At 44.0% G+C, this 12,725-nt stretch overlaps 4 protein-coding genes and 2 non-coding genes across 8 annotated transcripts; all 6 read right to left on the reverse strand.

Moving 5' to 3' along the window:
• Nucleotides 1–10: 10 nt before the first annotated feature.
• On the reverse strand, nt 11–2,193 carry LOC136194173 (arylsulfatase K-like). Its single transcript, XM_065983230.1, has 7 exons — nt 2,093–2,193; nt 1,982–2,038; nt 1,699–1,828; nt 1,488–1,647; nt 741–1,414; nt 478–693; nt 11–432 (listed from the first exon to the last, which is right to left on the reverse strand). Exons 1-7 carry the CDS (start codon nt 2,156–2,158, stop codon nt 164–166), a joined length of 1,572 nt encoding a protein of 523 aa, XP_065839302.1. The 5' UTR covers nt 2,159–2,193; the 3' UTR covers nt 11–163.
• Nucleotides 2,194–2,213: 20 nt separating this feature from the next.
• LOC136194174 (acyl-CoA-binding domain-containing protein 5-like) lies at nt 2,214–3,534 on the reverse strand. The gene is made up of 8 exons (XM_065983231.1): nt 3,425–3,534; nt 3,344–3,378; nt 3,205–3,290; nt 3,088–3,160; nt 2,941–3,030; nt 2,606–2,890; nt 2,508–2,552; nt 2,214–2,358 (listed from the first exon to the last, which is right to left on the reverse strand). The coding sequence occupies exons 1-8, from the start codon at nt 3,498–3,500 to the stop codon at nt 2,254–2,256; spliced, it is 795 nt and encodes a 264-aa protein (XP_065839303.1). The 5' UTR covers nt 3,501–3,534; the 3' UTR covers nt 2,214–2,253.
• Nucleotides 3,535–3,671: 137 nt separating this feature from the next.
• Nucleotides 3,672–3,745, reverse strand: Trnav-cac (transfer RNA valine (anticodon CAC)). The gene has a single exon. It is a non-coding gene; the product is annotated as a tRNA-Val (tRNA).
• A 62-nt stretch (nt 3,746–3,807) lies between these two features.
• LOC136193614 (molybdenum cofactor sulfurase-like) lies at nt 3,808–7,022 on the reverse strand. The gene is made up of 12 exons (XM_065982529.1): nt 6,901–7,022; nt 6,066–6,849; nt 5,742–6,021; nt 5,484–5,600; nt 5,211–5,438; nt 4,987–5,158; nt 4,856–4,940; nt 4,688–4,800; nt 4,413–4,486; nt 4,240–4,362; nt 4,082–4,186; nt 3,808–4,034 (listed from the first exon to the last, which is right to left on the reverse strand). Exons 1-12 carry the CDS (start codon nt 7,001–7,003, stop codon nt 3,948–3,950), a joined length of 2,271 nt encoding a protein of 756 aa, XP_065838601.1. The 5' UTR covers nt 7,004–7,022; the 3' UTR covers nt 3,808–3,947.
• On the reverse strand, nt 4,547–4,645 carry Trnat-ugu (transfer RNA threonine (anticodon UGU)). The gene is made up of 2 exons: nt 4,609–4,645; nt 4,547–4,582 (listed from the first exon to the last, which is right to left on the reverse strand). It is a non-coding gene; the product is annotated as a tRNA-Thr (tRNA).
• On the reverse strand, nt 6,992–12,724 carry LOC136193613 (death-associated protein kinase dapk-1-like). 3 transcript variants are annotated; one of them, XR_010671394.1, is made up of 13 exons: nt 11,543–12,724; nt 11,378–11,486; nt 11,251–11,324; nt 11,134–11,202; nt 11,017–11,079; nt 10,844–10,963; nt 10,664–10,789; nt 10,512–10,610; nt 10,357–10,461; nt 10,205–10,306; nt 10,035–10,145; nt 9,879–9,982; nt 9,810–9,829 (listed from the first exon to the last, which is right to left on the reverse strand). XR_010671394.1 is itself a non-coding variant. In XM_065982528.1 (10 exons), exons 2-10 carry the CDS (start codon nt 9,963–9,965, stop codon nt 7,114–7,116), a joined length of 2,448 nt encoding a protein of 815 aa, XP_065838600.1. In that variant the 5' UTR covers nt 9,966–9,982; nt 10,035–10,092; the 3' UTR covers nt 6,992–7,113. The 3 variants fall into 3 exon arrangements, 1 of the variants encoding a protein (XP_065838600.1); XR_010671393.1 differs by having other exon boundaries at nt 10,844–10,966; XM_065982528.1 differs by lacking the exons at nt 10,205–10,306; nt 10,357–10,461; nt 10,512–10,610; ... (5 more) ...; nt 11,378–11,486; nt 11,543–12,724 and adding exons at nt 6,992–7,403; nt 7,455–8,325; nt 8,376–8,573; ... (2 more) ...; nt 9,404–9,508; nt 9,558–9,659 and having other exon boundaries at nt 9,710–9,829; nt 10,035–10,092.
• Nucleotide 12,725: the final 1 nt, after the last annotated feature.

A 12,725-nucleotide genomic window follows, 5' to 3' on the forward strand; every position in this document is an offset into this window, starting at 1 on the left:
ACCTCTTGCTAACAAATTTATTCAATGGGGACAGTTCTAGACCACGCCCCACATTTTTAATTCAGCTGAAAAATGACTACATCACCATTTCGCGCGAACATTCAGTAGCATGACTAAAGAACACAGAAACGAGTCCAGACGTTCAGAAAAGATTTGCACGTGCTTAGGAATTCAGCCAGTCGTCAATTTTCTGCTGATTACCTTTGGGATCTTTTTGCCAGTCCATCCACCAGCGAAGATTAGCGATCGTGTGATCGTACTCCTTCGCGAGATTTTCGCGCCAAACGCGAAACGAGTCGCGATTGTACTGATCGACCTCGTGACTCACCGACGGATAGTCGACGAGAGAACGCAGCTTAGAATCCATCTGGGAAACCAGGTCAGGATTCTTTAGAGACAAATCAGTCAATTCATCAGGATCAGTAGACAGATCTATAGAGAATAAATATGTAAATAAATTTGAATGCCTAATCTTACCGAAAAGATGTGGACGGACTTGTTTGGGGCCGTCGCCGTAGGCAACGTATTTATAGTTCCCCGTTCTGAGCATAAATCCAGACATGTTCATATTGCAACCGTGGTACTGTGAGAGAACGTAGTCAGGCCGATCGTCAGCACGATAGAACCCAGGCATGAGAAAAGGCATCAGTGAGGAACCATTTAATCCAGGAGGATGATCAATCCCAGCTATATCTATAGAAAAAATTAAAACCTCTCTAATTATTGACTATTTTAATTACCCATAAAAGTGGGAAACATATCGACTAATGACGTGACGTTCTCCACCTGCATTGTCGGCACTCCGGGCCCCGTGGCGACGAGAGGAACGTGACTACTCGCCTCGTACATGGACATCTTATAAAACTGACGATGTTCCATCGCCATTTCGCCGTGATCCGAACTGAAAAACACATACGTATCGTTACCGTGACCAATCGCGTTGAGAGCGTCGACGATTTCGCCGAGCATTGCGTCCGTTTCGGCGCACATGGCAAAATAGTATTGACGCACTTTAAATATCTCATCCTTAGTGAAACTACTCGTGCAATTCTTCACAGCCGATTCGTAATAGTCGACGGGATGAAATTTATCTAAATCGATCCACGTCGGAATGTTCACGCGATTGGAATCGACCGAACGAAGCCAATAGGGCGACGTGCGAAACGTCGAAGCGCCGGAGTTTTCGCCCTCGTTGGTGCCGTACGGATGCGGCAAATTCAAACCAACGTAGAGCAGAAACGGCTTATCCTTAATATGAGTGGCATTATTTTTTAGCCAACTCGTTGCCCTGTCAACCAAATTCCAATCGCCAGACACTTTGATCTGGGAGCTATTGTTTACGAGCACCGTTGTTGGTCGGCCCTCTTGACGCAGAGTAAAATTAACAGCGCGTGTCCAAGCCTCGACCCGATTGCTATACATTAAAAGTATCATACATAAAACTAGGTATGATTATTGAGTTCCCCTATGTATCTATGTTTTTTCACCTTACTGAGTGACTGCCTGACGTGTAGTCTTGCTTTCCAATGAGCTCGGTCTCGTATCCGGCGTTGGCGAGCTTGACTGCCCACGTGGGGTAGCCCTTGTCTAAGCCCTTATGGTTGTTCCACGATTTGGTGATGTGTGTGTGCAGGCCGCTCCAGAGGGCTGAGAAACAAAGGGATTAGATTGCCTAATATATAGTAAGGATTTACTAACCTGATCTAGAGGGACAGCAAATGGGATTGTTAGTGTACATGTTGTGGAATACAATTCCATTAGATGCCATCTTTTCGAGTGTTGGTAAACGAACAACGCCACTGGATCCCTTTCCAATCAAACGACCGTCCTCCAAAAGGAAAGAAAAGTCTCGCGCTGATTTATTTTAATTCAAGACCGGCCTCTATCCCCCTCAAGACTAAAGGTATCAATCATCCTCTATACTCAGAACGTGTATGTGAAGTGTGACTCTCTTCCCACAAAAGAGCTATAGTAGACTTACCATTGAGTCGCACATAACAAAAAGGATATTCTTTCGAGTCTCAGCCAAACCGTTCACCTAAACTCAATCATATTTCCCGTCGATCTTCACACTCAAATGCTCTTGTCTCACCGGGTGGCCGATGGAGTGAGAAATGACAAAGCAAAGGCACAGAAGCAGCAATGAGAACGATCCCATGACTCCAATCTCGCCGTCTCACGTGAGAAATGCTACTACGAGAAGCACGCTCCACGTCACGCCCAGAGTCCCCTCGCTAATTAAACATCCTCTTCCTACTTTCTTTTCGAAAACAGTCGTACAATAGCGAAAACTAAAACTAGTATAACAAAACCAGTTACCGGTGACGTCCTACCAGGCCATAAAAACGACCGAGATCTCTAGAAAAAGGAACGCATATTATAGGGATGATGAAACTATAGGCAAGCAGTACTGCTACACATTTTTGCCACCCACTACTAAGTAAGCAGGTTCCTTAGTATACATGACACATGCACGTAGTAGCAGTATTCACGTAAATAATTCTTACCGTCTCATTGGAGCTATCTTGCCTTGACGTTTCAATGTCATTAAGCTATATGATCAATATGAGCCTTTCTCCCCCGGAGTCCCCCTCCCTCTTCTTACCTTTTGCCTTAGAGACGTCACAACTTGAACGAGCTCTCGTAGCTGCTGGCTGATTTCCACGACAGTCTGCTGCACTTGAGTCAGAACGCCAATAGCCTCCTCGCGTTGCTCTGTAGACGACTTGGTCCCAGTCTCCGGCTCTTTTAACAGAGACACTTGTCCATCTACTTCCACTTGCTGAACGATTTCCGCTTCCTCGTCAGCACTGATGTAGTCGTCGGACAGATATCCACCGGTTGTGGTTTCGGCAATAGCTTCTCTAGCTTCATTTTCATCGATTATTTCCTGTAGAAAAATTTGCTTTTTTAAAAATAGGCTGTGTTTTCTTTTCTTACTATTTCACTTCCGCTTCCGTTTTCTGGTGTCGCTTCAAGTTCTTGAAAAAACGCGTCCACTGCTTCTGAGCGAGGAATTCCCTTGGCGATCTAAAAAATCGTTGTATCCAAGCCCCTTTGAGATAAAATCCAATATTGATTTCTTACGTTTTTGAGTTCTTCTGTGTAGTGCTCCATGGCTTCCTCTTTGCCCATTTCGCCCAGTTTCGTCCACGCTTCCCTTGATTATGAGTCTTATTCTGGCTCGAATGGTTGTTCACCTACCATTTGGTTTTCTTTACGACGTCCCAAAAGCTCGGCTTCGGCTCCCTGCAGGGGCCCTCCTTCGCTTGCTTGAAATATGCGTAGAGCTAAAGCGTGGCGCTTATTTTCTAGCAAAACGATAGGTGTACGGTCTGGTTACCTTGAGTTTGAGCTCGTTTGATGGCTGGAACGATCCTGAGCGGAGAAATGACGCGCGTTTGCAATTTGGGGCCTCGTCTACCTTCTTTTGGCAGATTCTTTATCACCCGAACAGCTGCTTCGAACCGCTGGTGAATGATAGAGTGCGATTCTGACATTTTATCGGCAGTTTTGAACGAGTTTTTCCTCACGCCCGATCCCGTATAATGCGTAGCGCGCTTTTATAAACCTTTTATCCAGATCCTTTCTTTTGCGAGCATTTTTCTGCAAGCGAAAGGCTAAAGACATCAAAATAAAGGTGCAAAAACAAAAAAAAAACAAAAAAAACGTGACTCCGCCCGGGCTCGAACCGGGGACCTTCTGCGTGTGAGGCAGACGATTTAACCGACTAATCCACGGAGTCCCGCTTACGTACTGACCTCGCAAAGCCGTTTTTGAACGCAAACGAAACACACAGACAAAAAATATTATGAAAAATAAGTGCAAACACTCTAATATAAAGTGTAAATGAAAATGTAAGTTTTAGGAAACCAATACAAGGTGCAAACTCTCCAATAAACACAGACAAAAAATAAAAAAAAATTAGTGCTGTACTGTACTTTGTTTTAGCATATAAATACTCTTTCTCCAACTGTGACTTTTCCAGCATCTTCACCAAACCCGTCACAAGTAAGATAAACCCCAAATGTTACCTAAGGGCAGACTAGAGCATTTATTTATGAAGGTGAATATAAACGACCTTTCCATTTCGAGCATCAACTAGACGTCTGAAAATACTGCCATTTCTCTCCCCAGTCATCTGGTCAATACATATCATTTGGCATCGGTTGCAAAGACTGTGAACCTGAGGAGCCTTGCAGCTATAACTGATCATACTTAGAAGCTAATTCTCAGTACCTTGAAAAATAGATTTGAAATTGTAACACTTGTAGCTTGATCTTCGGTGAATTTTTCCAAACAACCATCGATTATAAAATTTGGCCGAAATCTGCGAGCCACGCTTTCCTCGCTTTCGTCGATCTACACGAAGACTCTTACGCAAAATTAGTTTTAATTAATAAAAAACGTACACTGGATGCAAGCGCTCTCACGCTCTGCATCGACACCAGCAAATACTGCGACTGATTGGCAAACGAAAGCTTCTCTACGCAAAAAATTAAATATTAGCTTTCTTGAAAAGAAGAAGAGAAGGAAAATGGTTTGTAGCCCCTGGAGAGATTCGAACTCCCGACCCCTGGTTAACCTCATTACGTACTTCCGGTGTAATACAAGACCAGTGCTCTAACCACTGAGCTACAGAGGCTTACGGGAAACTCGCCGATTTCGTCGAATTTATTCTACTCACCAGAATTCCCGTCTTCTTTCTGACGATCCGTCAATCGAATCAAACGACAGTTTCTGTCTACGGCTCGAGAAAGCCATCGCCCGGCCTCGTCGCCGCAATCGAGCCCATTTATCCTTCAGAGGAGAGAACTAGACGAACAAAACACGTTCAAAAGCACGCAGAACTCACTTGTCACCACAGACTTTAGACGTGCACATCTCCGCAACAGCTAAATCGCCGTGGGCGTGCAGCGGAACTCTAAGCGCTCCCAATTCTACGCGAAAACTCACGACAATCAATCGAAAAAAGGCGAATCTTACCCGGTTTGCCTTCGCACCGAAGAATCATGCAAGCATCAGTAGAATCGATCATCGGTCTCACGTGGCACATCTGGGGCACTTGTTTCTGGTTGAGACAACGTCCAGATTCACTCACGACCATCCAAAGTCGATCAAACACGAGCCCTTTGTCGCCAATCTTCCATTCATTGACCTAGAGTGAATCACATAGTACAAAAGTGCCATTTCCTTTATAAAATTCCAACCTCATAGGCACCACATGACTTGATAGGATAGATGAGGATTTTTCTGAGATAGACGTCACCTGTAGTCGTAGAGGATGACCTTGTCTCTGATTTGACAAAGGATGACTTCAATAGATCAATTAGCTGATACGCATCTTCGAATGTTGACATGTAGCCAAATGACGCGCGTATGCAGCCGGTCGGCTTGCCGTCAATTATGTCCACGTCGTCGCCACAGACGTGACCAGCCTCAGAAAAAAGATTAATTATTAATTAAATAATTGATTGCCTTACTGCTATGTTTCGCTTCAAATCCTCATTGGTTAGTTCGAGGTATTCCTGACACGCTCCCGTATTGCAAAAGCATCCAGATCGAACGTGGATATTTCTCAACGAAGCAAGCCTCTCAACCTGATAAAAAGCAAAACTATAATACCTATATGGCAAAGAGTCACGACCCCCATACACTGAAACTAGATACCTCTAGCTATGTTATAATGTCTCCCTCCCGCCTATAGTATTCTCTTATATATGTATTATCTGTTCTCTGACCTGACTGAAGCCCACTATTTTTCCGTCGTCGTCAAGGACGTTGAAAGCCACGATTGGACCCTGCTTTGATTCATCCGCGTAGTCGGTTTCGCCGTAGACGACGCAGACAGGCCGTCCAGTCGTCGCGTGAGTCATACTCCCGAGTTCGTCTCGTACGTAGCGGAGTAGAGTCATGGTGTGCGCCTGCACGGCCGCCATGCCGCCGGGCAAACTATCCAAGACCTCAAAGCCGTACTTCAAAGCGATGATGTCGAGAAACGGCAATGTCCCATCTTCAAGCCTAGGGAAAATAATCAGACTTATGAGATTAAATTATTTATATACCTCTCAGCTATATTGGTTCGTTCTACGTGAAAGTCTTCACTAGAAATCGTCGCTGCCACCGTCCCTCCGCCGTAATAGGTCTTCCGCAGCAAATTGCAGCGATCGTTCCGCACCAACAAAGCCCCAAGTCCCGTTGGATATCCAAACATTTTGTAAAATGACAGACACACGAAATCCGGTTGATATTGGCTCAGATCGAGTGGCGAAGTGCAGACGAATGAAGCAGCGTCAAGCAAAACAAGCCCATTGGTTAGAATCCCTTTGGACTTGGTATAGAGTCTATGTTCATGTAGGGCGTCGATCCAAGTGAGAGGATACTTTTTTCCGCTGAAATTGCACTGAGCCGGATACGCAAACAATGCATGGGCAGTCAGCTCTTGAGATGATGCCGGTTCTGAGGAATCTCGAATTTTGATTTCGCTTTCTTGAATGCATGTAGTACGCGCTCCCTTTTCCAATGCCACTTCTCTCATTCCCACGACGGAAGTATGGGAATTGTGCAAATAGCAGAATAAACTGTCTGCTCGCCATGGAAACGATTCCGCGATTAGTTTTAATGCGCCCGTCGCACCGGAAGTGAAAACGACCGAATATTGATTTGATGTCACGTGAAAGTGTTTCAGGACGAGATGACGCGCTTCGCTGATTCGTTCGCTTGTCGTCGCGCTTGACGGATGACGGCTGTGGGGATTTCCGTATGCGTGCGACTCGAGATCGCTCGCGTGGGCCGCCACTTGCGATCGTGCGTACTGGGTTGCACCTGCATGATCCAAATATGCGCATTCTAAAAGAAGTTCGAAAAACGAGATTTTTTCGGCATTTCCCGGGAATTGACCATTTAATCGTTCGAATTCTTTTCTTCTGATGACTTCAATAGTTTCCTCGTAGCCGTACGCTGTACCGTGCGTTCTCGTGAACGTCGCTTTGGCCACTTCCATTTCACCCACGTGACATAGCGCGCGGTGCCCAGCTGCTTTAAAAAACAGAAATTCAAAAATTAGTTGCGCGTTCAAAAAAGTAAGAAAACAAAACAAAGGACGGTACTCTACTAGCGATTATACAGGTCTTCGTATATATCCCTGATAGCATATCGGTACACTCCAATCTGGTCAAACCATCGCAGAAGCTTGCCTACAGTTGGTGCTTTTTCCTTTCTCTTCCATAATTCCAGCACGCTTACCATGTTCACAGCGTTGCTGCCAGCCGATCTACGAATGTTGTCAAGATCTTTGCTGCTGAGAAGAAAAACACCGATATCTTCCCATTTTGATCCGAAAGCGGCAGCGCATGCTCTTATCAAATCTGGCGAGACCAAATCTTCGTCGGCGGGAAAAGAGTCTAAAATGACAAATAATCGGATAAAGAAACTCCATCAAATAAAGTGCATACATGAACCAGAATGAGGTACAAAGATCCACAAATCTCTAATACGACAACGAGTGTCTCCTTCCGGTCTGGTGGAGAATAACAAGTCGTCAAAAGCATTGTCTTTGACTTTCTGATCCACTTCACTGGACGAATAAATGGCCGGGTCTTTATTGAGTTGCTTGAGATGAAAAGTGTCCAAATAGAACAAGTCAAGAATTACTCCTGGGCTTCTTTCGTCGCACACTGTGACGATCATCGATTTCAGCTCATCTAGGAACTCCTTCGCCACGGCCTCGCATTTGTCTTCACTCGACCAGCGAAGAACGACGTCGATGCAATGGTGTCCCTTTTTTATTCCCATTTCAATGAGACACTCGACCTCCTCGCTACCGCTGATCCTCGCTAATTTCATGCCGTCCCTCCACGAAGTGCAACGTACGTTTTCCATGCAAGAGCAGCGAGATTGAAGGATGACGAACGAAAACGGTGATATGATATCGGTCGAACGAGCACACTCGTATCGCTGACCACGATACACGTCAAGCGTTGAATTTCCAACCCAGGCGTCGGGACGAATTGAATCCAGCTGAAGAGCCGGAATCAAATACATTCCAGGCATTTTTTGGACGGGAATGCAGAGTTCCAGGCTTAGAAGAACATCAATCGCGTCGTCAGCTGTCACCGGGAAGGAAGACGCGGAGCCCTGGGGCTTCAGCTTCAAACGGGTTTCAAAAGCCCTCAAAGCCCATTCAATGTCTTTCGTGGACACCTCGCCAAGTCTGCCAGTCGACGCGTCCAATCGCGAATACGACTGAGGAGCGAGAAGAGGACCGATCACGTTTTGAAAAAGCCAGAGCGGCCGAAGACAAATTCGACGACCGAGATTAACAATCTATGAAGATAAAACTACATAACCCTGCAGGATAGACAACGGCAACTCACTGTGTCGGACGATGCAAGATATTCAACGATGACCCTTTTCTCGTCGTCAGTCAAAACGATGCCAGCAACTTTAGAGACCCAATCCTCAAATTCATGCAACGTCATTAAATTGTTAAATGGAAATTTTCCGCTCTTGCCATCATGAAAAGAAATATAATTCTCAATGACATGGCACAGTTTTGGAACGTCATCGAATGCCTGTGCAAACAGAAGAAAGATTGAAGTGTGTCAACTGGACAAAGAGATTAGGTAACATTACTTCTAGCAGTTCTTCACGAATTTTTCTTAATTGTTGGTGGCACTTGTGCATGCTAACAGAAAAGCGGATACTGCAGTTCATTTCAGACACGTGTGAAATTTCAAACGTGTCTCCAAATTCTTCCTGAAGAATTTCAGCGACACGTTCTAGTTGGAGCGTCTTTTCAATGATCGCCCTGTCGTCGAAATCAAAAAAATTGAAGATCACGACAAGGCGACGTCGCGACTTTAGTTGAAAGAGAAACGAAGCCTTTACAAACGCACACCAATAGCGCCCTTTTGCAAGAAGATCTTCTGACGTCATCTCATTCCATTCTCGAATGGGAAGGACGAGAACGAAGATCGCGTTGAATTGTTGAAAGAAGAGACCATGAGCGCTGTGGAAGAGCGATTGGACACTAAAATCCCACGCCGTTCCTGCGCCTATTTCAGAAAGTATGCCCTTGTAAAATTCAATGCAGGGTGTGCGATTTTCCTTTTCATGTGGAAAGCCATGGAGTTGAAGAGATTTGGCGAACGTCGTCTTTCCCGCCATGTCGCTTCCAATCAGGCACACTTTAATCAAATCAAGGCGAACCTTTTGTCGAAGGAACGGAATTCGGACGGCGTCCTATTACACAAATTCAATCCGGGGAAGGAATTAAAATGATGACGTACGTAATGCTGTTGAAGGATCTTTCTGATTTCATCATTGCTTGCTAGCTGATAAGGTGCATTTTCGTCCTAAATTTAACGTTTATCAATTCTTTTCTGAAATGAAAACAAGTGACCTTGTCTTCACACATGACATCTACATTCTTTTCAATCAAGAGATCAATAATAGACTTGTCTGTTGATAAGCTATTTGCAGCAAGATGCAAGGCATTTTGATTTGTCTACAAAGATTGAAAAGGCGATGAGTGAGCATTAGGAATTCTGACTAACCATGAAAACTTTTGCAGAAACATCAGCTCCCAATTCAATTAGTTGCTGAATGACGATGAATGAAGGATGCGTACAGGCGTACAGTAAGGATGTCATATCGTCCTAAAAATAGAATTGCCGAACAAAAATTCGAAATATCATAAGAAAGCAACCTGATCAACAGAATTGATAGCAATGTTTTTCTCAATGACAAGATATCGAAGAACATCTTTTACTTCGTCATCTTCACACTTTGAAGGAAAGGTAGCATAAAACAAAGCCGTCTTCCCAAACTGGATGAAAAAAGATTTGTTTATTGATACAATCAACATCGAATCTCACGAAATCGCTTTCTTGACAGTTAGCTCCTTTCTCATCCAAGTAACGAACTTTCAATAAACGATCGATAGAACTTTTACACGCATTCATAAAAGGCGTTTGGCCATCTTAAAGATAAAATAAGAATTTTTGAATTTATATACAAGTACATTGTCTGACAATGTTCATGTCATTGAAAGGCGCTTCGTGGTCTACAAGCCATTTTACAAGCCATTTTACTCCAAAAATGCTTCCATGCAAGCAGGCATAATGCAGAGGAGAGTTCCTTTCCTATCAATAAGACAGATATTCTTTGCACATGTAGCAAATAAAAGCACATCATATATCACCTTATCAACAGCGTTAACGCTCATTTCCTTTTTATTGACAAGATGATGAAAAACCTCATCAGCTTCTTCATATGACGAAAATTTATTTACAGCCGCAAAAACCTATTATAAAGTTAATGTGTCTATCCCAGTGCTGATATCAAATCTGTTACAATGTCATGAGGTAACAAAATGCAGCCATGTTCTTCCAGATAGAGCATTTTCTGCATTCTGTCAACGAAACCTGCACAGGCGTAAGAATATGACGTGCGCCCTTCCTGAACAACACTGATCAGCGCTACAATCTGAAATTAATTTCAAGTCATACTTTGTCTTTCTCGTTGACAGTTGCACCGTGACTGACGAGCCATTGAACGCCAAATATATTTCCCCACTTGCACGCACAGTGAAGTGGGCGGAGTCCATCCTGCATCCATGTCGGTGTATATCGTTTAATTAATTCACATATCGTATTGGTACCTCTGATGGCTCTTCAATATTCTGATTTCTTTGCAAAACCGCATAGCTGAGCCACTCTTCGGCTTCCTCCGTTGTCTCAAACTCTCTTCCCGCCACATAGTGAACAACTGACAAGTTAAAATCGTACTAACGAAATTGGTAACTACAATGCTTTGCAGCAACAAAAAAGCAACTCCATACCTGCTGAAATTGAAATCCTTTTTCCGTAGACAGAAAACTTTGAAGTTCGTCCCAGTTTCTCTTCTCAATTATTGAGATCAAACGATCGATTGAAGAACGAGCAGAAGGTAATCCTCTCGGCTTCTGTCAAAAACACTTAGCCTGGTCTACCTGTGCATAGAGTTGCGGCACACCATTTGCGTCTCTTCAACTGTACCAATAAGATTCCTTATCGTTGCATTTTTGATTTTCAAACCCTACATCAGTTTCGATTTCCTGCTTGAGCTACGTTTCTAAGCTTAGTAGCCTACCGTTTGTATTTCTTTAACAGTGTCAAGCAGCTTCTTTATCGTTGAATTGCTGTTTTTCAAACGACGAATCTAAATTCAAATCGTTTGTTTGAATTACTCTCCAAACCTTCAGCATACTTGCAATTCCAACTGTTCAGTTTTGTTCGCTAAAAAGTCAAATTCGTGTCTATCAGATCGTTCAGTGTTGTAGACTTCATAAATAAAAATCAGAATATAGCCGGTTAATTACTTTAAAAGTAGTTACTTCTTTTTGAAGCATTGCTCAGTTTTTCTCGTACGTGACCTAAGCGATCCTCGGCGTCATCAACAGTAGCATAAAGCTGTGACTTTGATGGCCAAGAACAAATATGGTTCTGCACAGAAAGAGCTGTAAGAGCGGCTACATTCTAACGTTTTTATATCATCTTACTTTTTCAAGGACGTACAATGCCAATGCCTCAGACACCGATTGGAGTTGCCCAAAGCAAAGAAAAGCGACAAACTTGACAGGTGGGAGAGAGCCAATTTGAAGTGTTGCCAGAGAATCAAAGACTATGAGATGAGCAAAACTGCTAGCAGCGTGCAAACCGCAAATGAAATCAATGAACCCTTTTCCAGTAACAGTCAGATCCACATAACAACTTCCGGGTATAATCTCAATTTTTTTAATTTCAATTTTCAATAGATTTGACATCCTTCGAAGAAGCTGTCTCTGATATTCTTTGAAGCGTTCTGGCGTGCTCTCCGGAAAACAAATTCGAAGCAGACATTCTTCTTCATGAATGCAAATGACACTTTCAGAAATAGGAGTCATGCTTCATAGAAACTCCACGTCAATTGAGATTTTCCTTCCAGGCAGCGCTGCTGCCTCGGAGTACTTTTTAACAATCCTAGTGAAAGACTCAGAATTGGGTATCCACTTGCCTCTAATCTTCTCATGAACGTGAATAGTCACTATCTCCGGAAAATCTGCTCTGGCAGCTTTTGAAGGAGGGTCAACGTAGTCCTCGTTCACGGTACTGAAACTGCGCTTTCTTGCACGAGTGATTTGAGTTCTATCATCTGCACGAGATGGGGAGTTTTCGCAAGGCGTGCTGGACTCATCAGCTTGAGCTACGCCTGTAGTAGTAGAAGCGGGCTCCAAAGCCTCTTTTTTCGAAGGAGGGTCAGAGAAGTCTTCTTTTATGGTATCAAGAGCAATCCGAGTTTTATCTTCAGGAACGGGAAGATTTTCGCAAGGCTTTCTGGACGATTCGTGAGCTTGAGCAGAAGTGACTAGTAAGTCGTACACAGCCTTTCGGTTTCCGTCGTTCCCTTCCTGCAGGACAGCGCAGAACGAATCAAAGCTAGGAGGGAGAGTTCGCCTCAGAATGCTAAGCAACTCCCGAGCCACATCCTCGCGTGAACGATCCCGTAAATGTCGCAGAAGTTCCTCGTATTGATCCTGGGAGAGGCATCTGCGCGAAAGAAGACTATCGAGAAGAGCTGCACCATCAATAGCACTGGCGAGAAGAGGCACGATCTTGTCTGCTACAGGAATGAGAAGAGTCCACTTAGGATCTGCCATGGCGTAACTGCGCCTGCTCACGATGCAACACGTGAGAGAATCCCTT

Source organism: Oscarella lobularis, chromosome 12 (genome assembly GCF_947507565.1).
Source record: "Oscarella lobularis chromosome 12, ooOscLobu1.1, whole genome shotgun sequence".
In the NCBI taxonomy this organism is placed as follows: Eukaryota; Metazoa; Porifera; class Homoscleromorpha; order Homosclerophorida; family Oscarellidae; genus Oscarella; species Oscarella lobularis.

Coding starts and splice junctions, on each gene's coding strand:
- LOC136194174 (XM_065983231.1), bottom strand. CDS start 3,500: ATGTCAGAATCGCACTCTATCATTCACCAGCGGTTCGAAGCAGCTGTT. Junction 3,161..3,204: donor GTCGTAAAGAAAACCAAATG/GTAGGTGAACAA, acceptor CTCATAATCAAG/GGAAGCGTGGACGAAACTGG. Junction 2,891..2,940: donor ACGGAAGCGGAAGTGAAATA/GTAAGAAAAGAA, acceptor ATTTTTCTACAG/GAAATAATCGATGAAAATGA.
- LOC136194173 (XM_065983230.1), bottom strand. CDS start 2,158: ATGGGATCGTTCTCATTGCTGCTTCTGTGCCTTTGCTTTGTCATTTCT. Junction 2,039..2,092: donor CTCACTCCATCGGCCACCCG/GTGAGACAAGAG, acceptor GATTGAGTTTAG/GTGAACGGTTTGGCTGAGAC. Junction 433..477: donor AGTCCGTCCACATCTTTTCG/GTAAGATTAGGC, acceptor TATTCTCTATAG/ATCTGTCTACTGATCCTGAT.
- LOC136193614 (XM_065982529.1), bottom strand. CDS start 7,003: ATGGAAGTGGCCAAAGCGACGTTCACGAGAACGCACGGTACAGCGTAC. Junction 4,487..4,687: donor GAAAGAAGACGGGAATTCTG/GTGAGTAGAATA, acceptor TTTTTTGCGTAG/AGAAGCTTTCGTTTGCCAAT. Junction 4,363..4,412: donor TGAGAGCGCTTGCATCCAGT/GTACGTTTTTTA, acceptor GTCTTCGTGTAG/ATCGACGAAAGCGAGGAAAG.
- LOC136193613 (XM_065982528.1), bottom strand. CDS start 9,965: ATGAATGCGTGTAAAAGTTCTATCGATCGTTTATTGAAAGTTCGTTAC. Junction 9,830..9,878: donor ACTGTCAAGAAAGCGATTTC/GTGAGATTCGAT, acceptor TTTTTCATCCAG/TTTGGGAAGACGGCTTTGTT. Junction 8,326..8,375: donor ATCTTGCATCGTCCGACACA/GTGAGTTGCCGT, acceptor TTATCTTCATAG/ATTGTTAATCTCGGTCGTCG.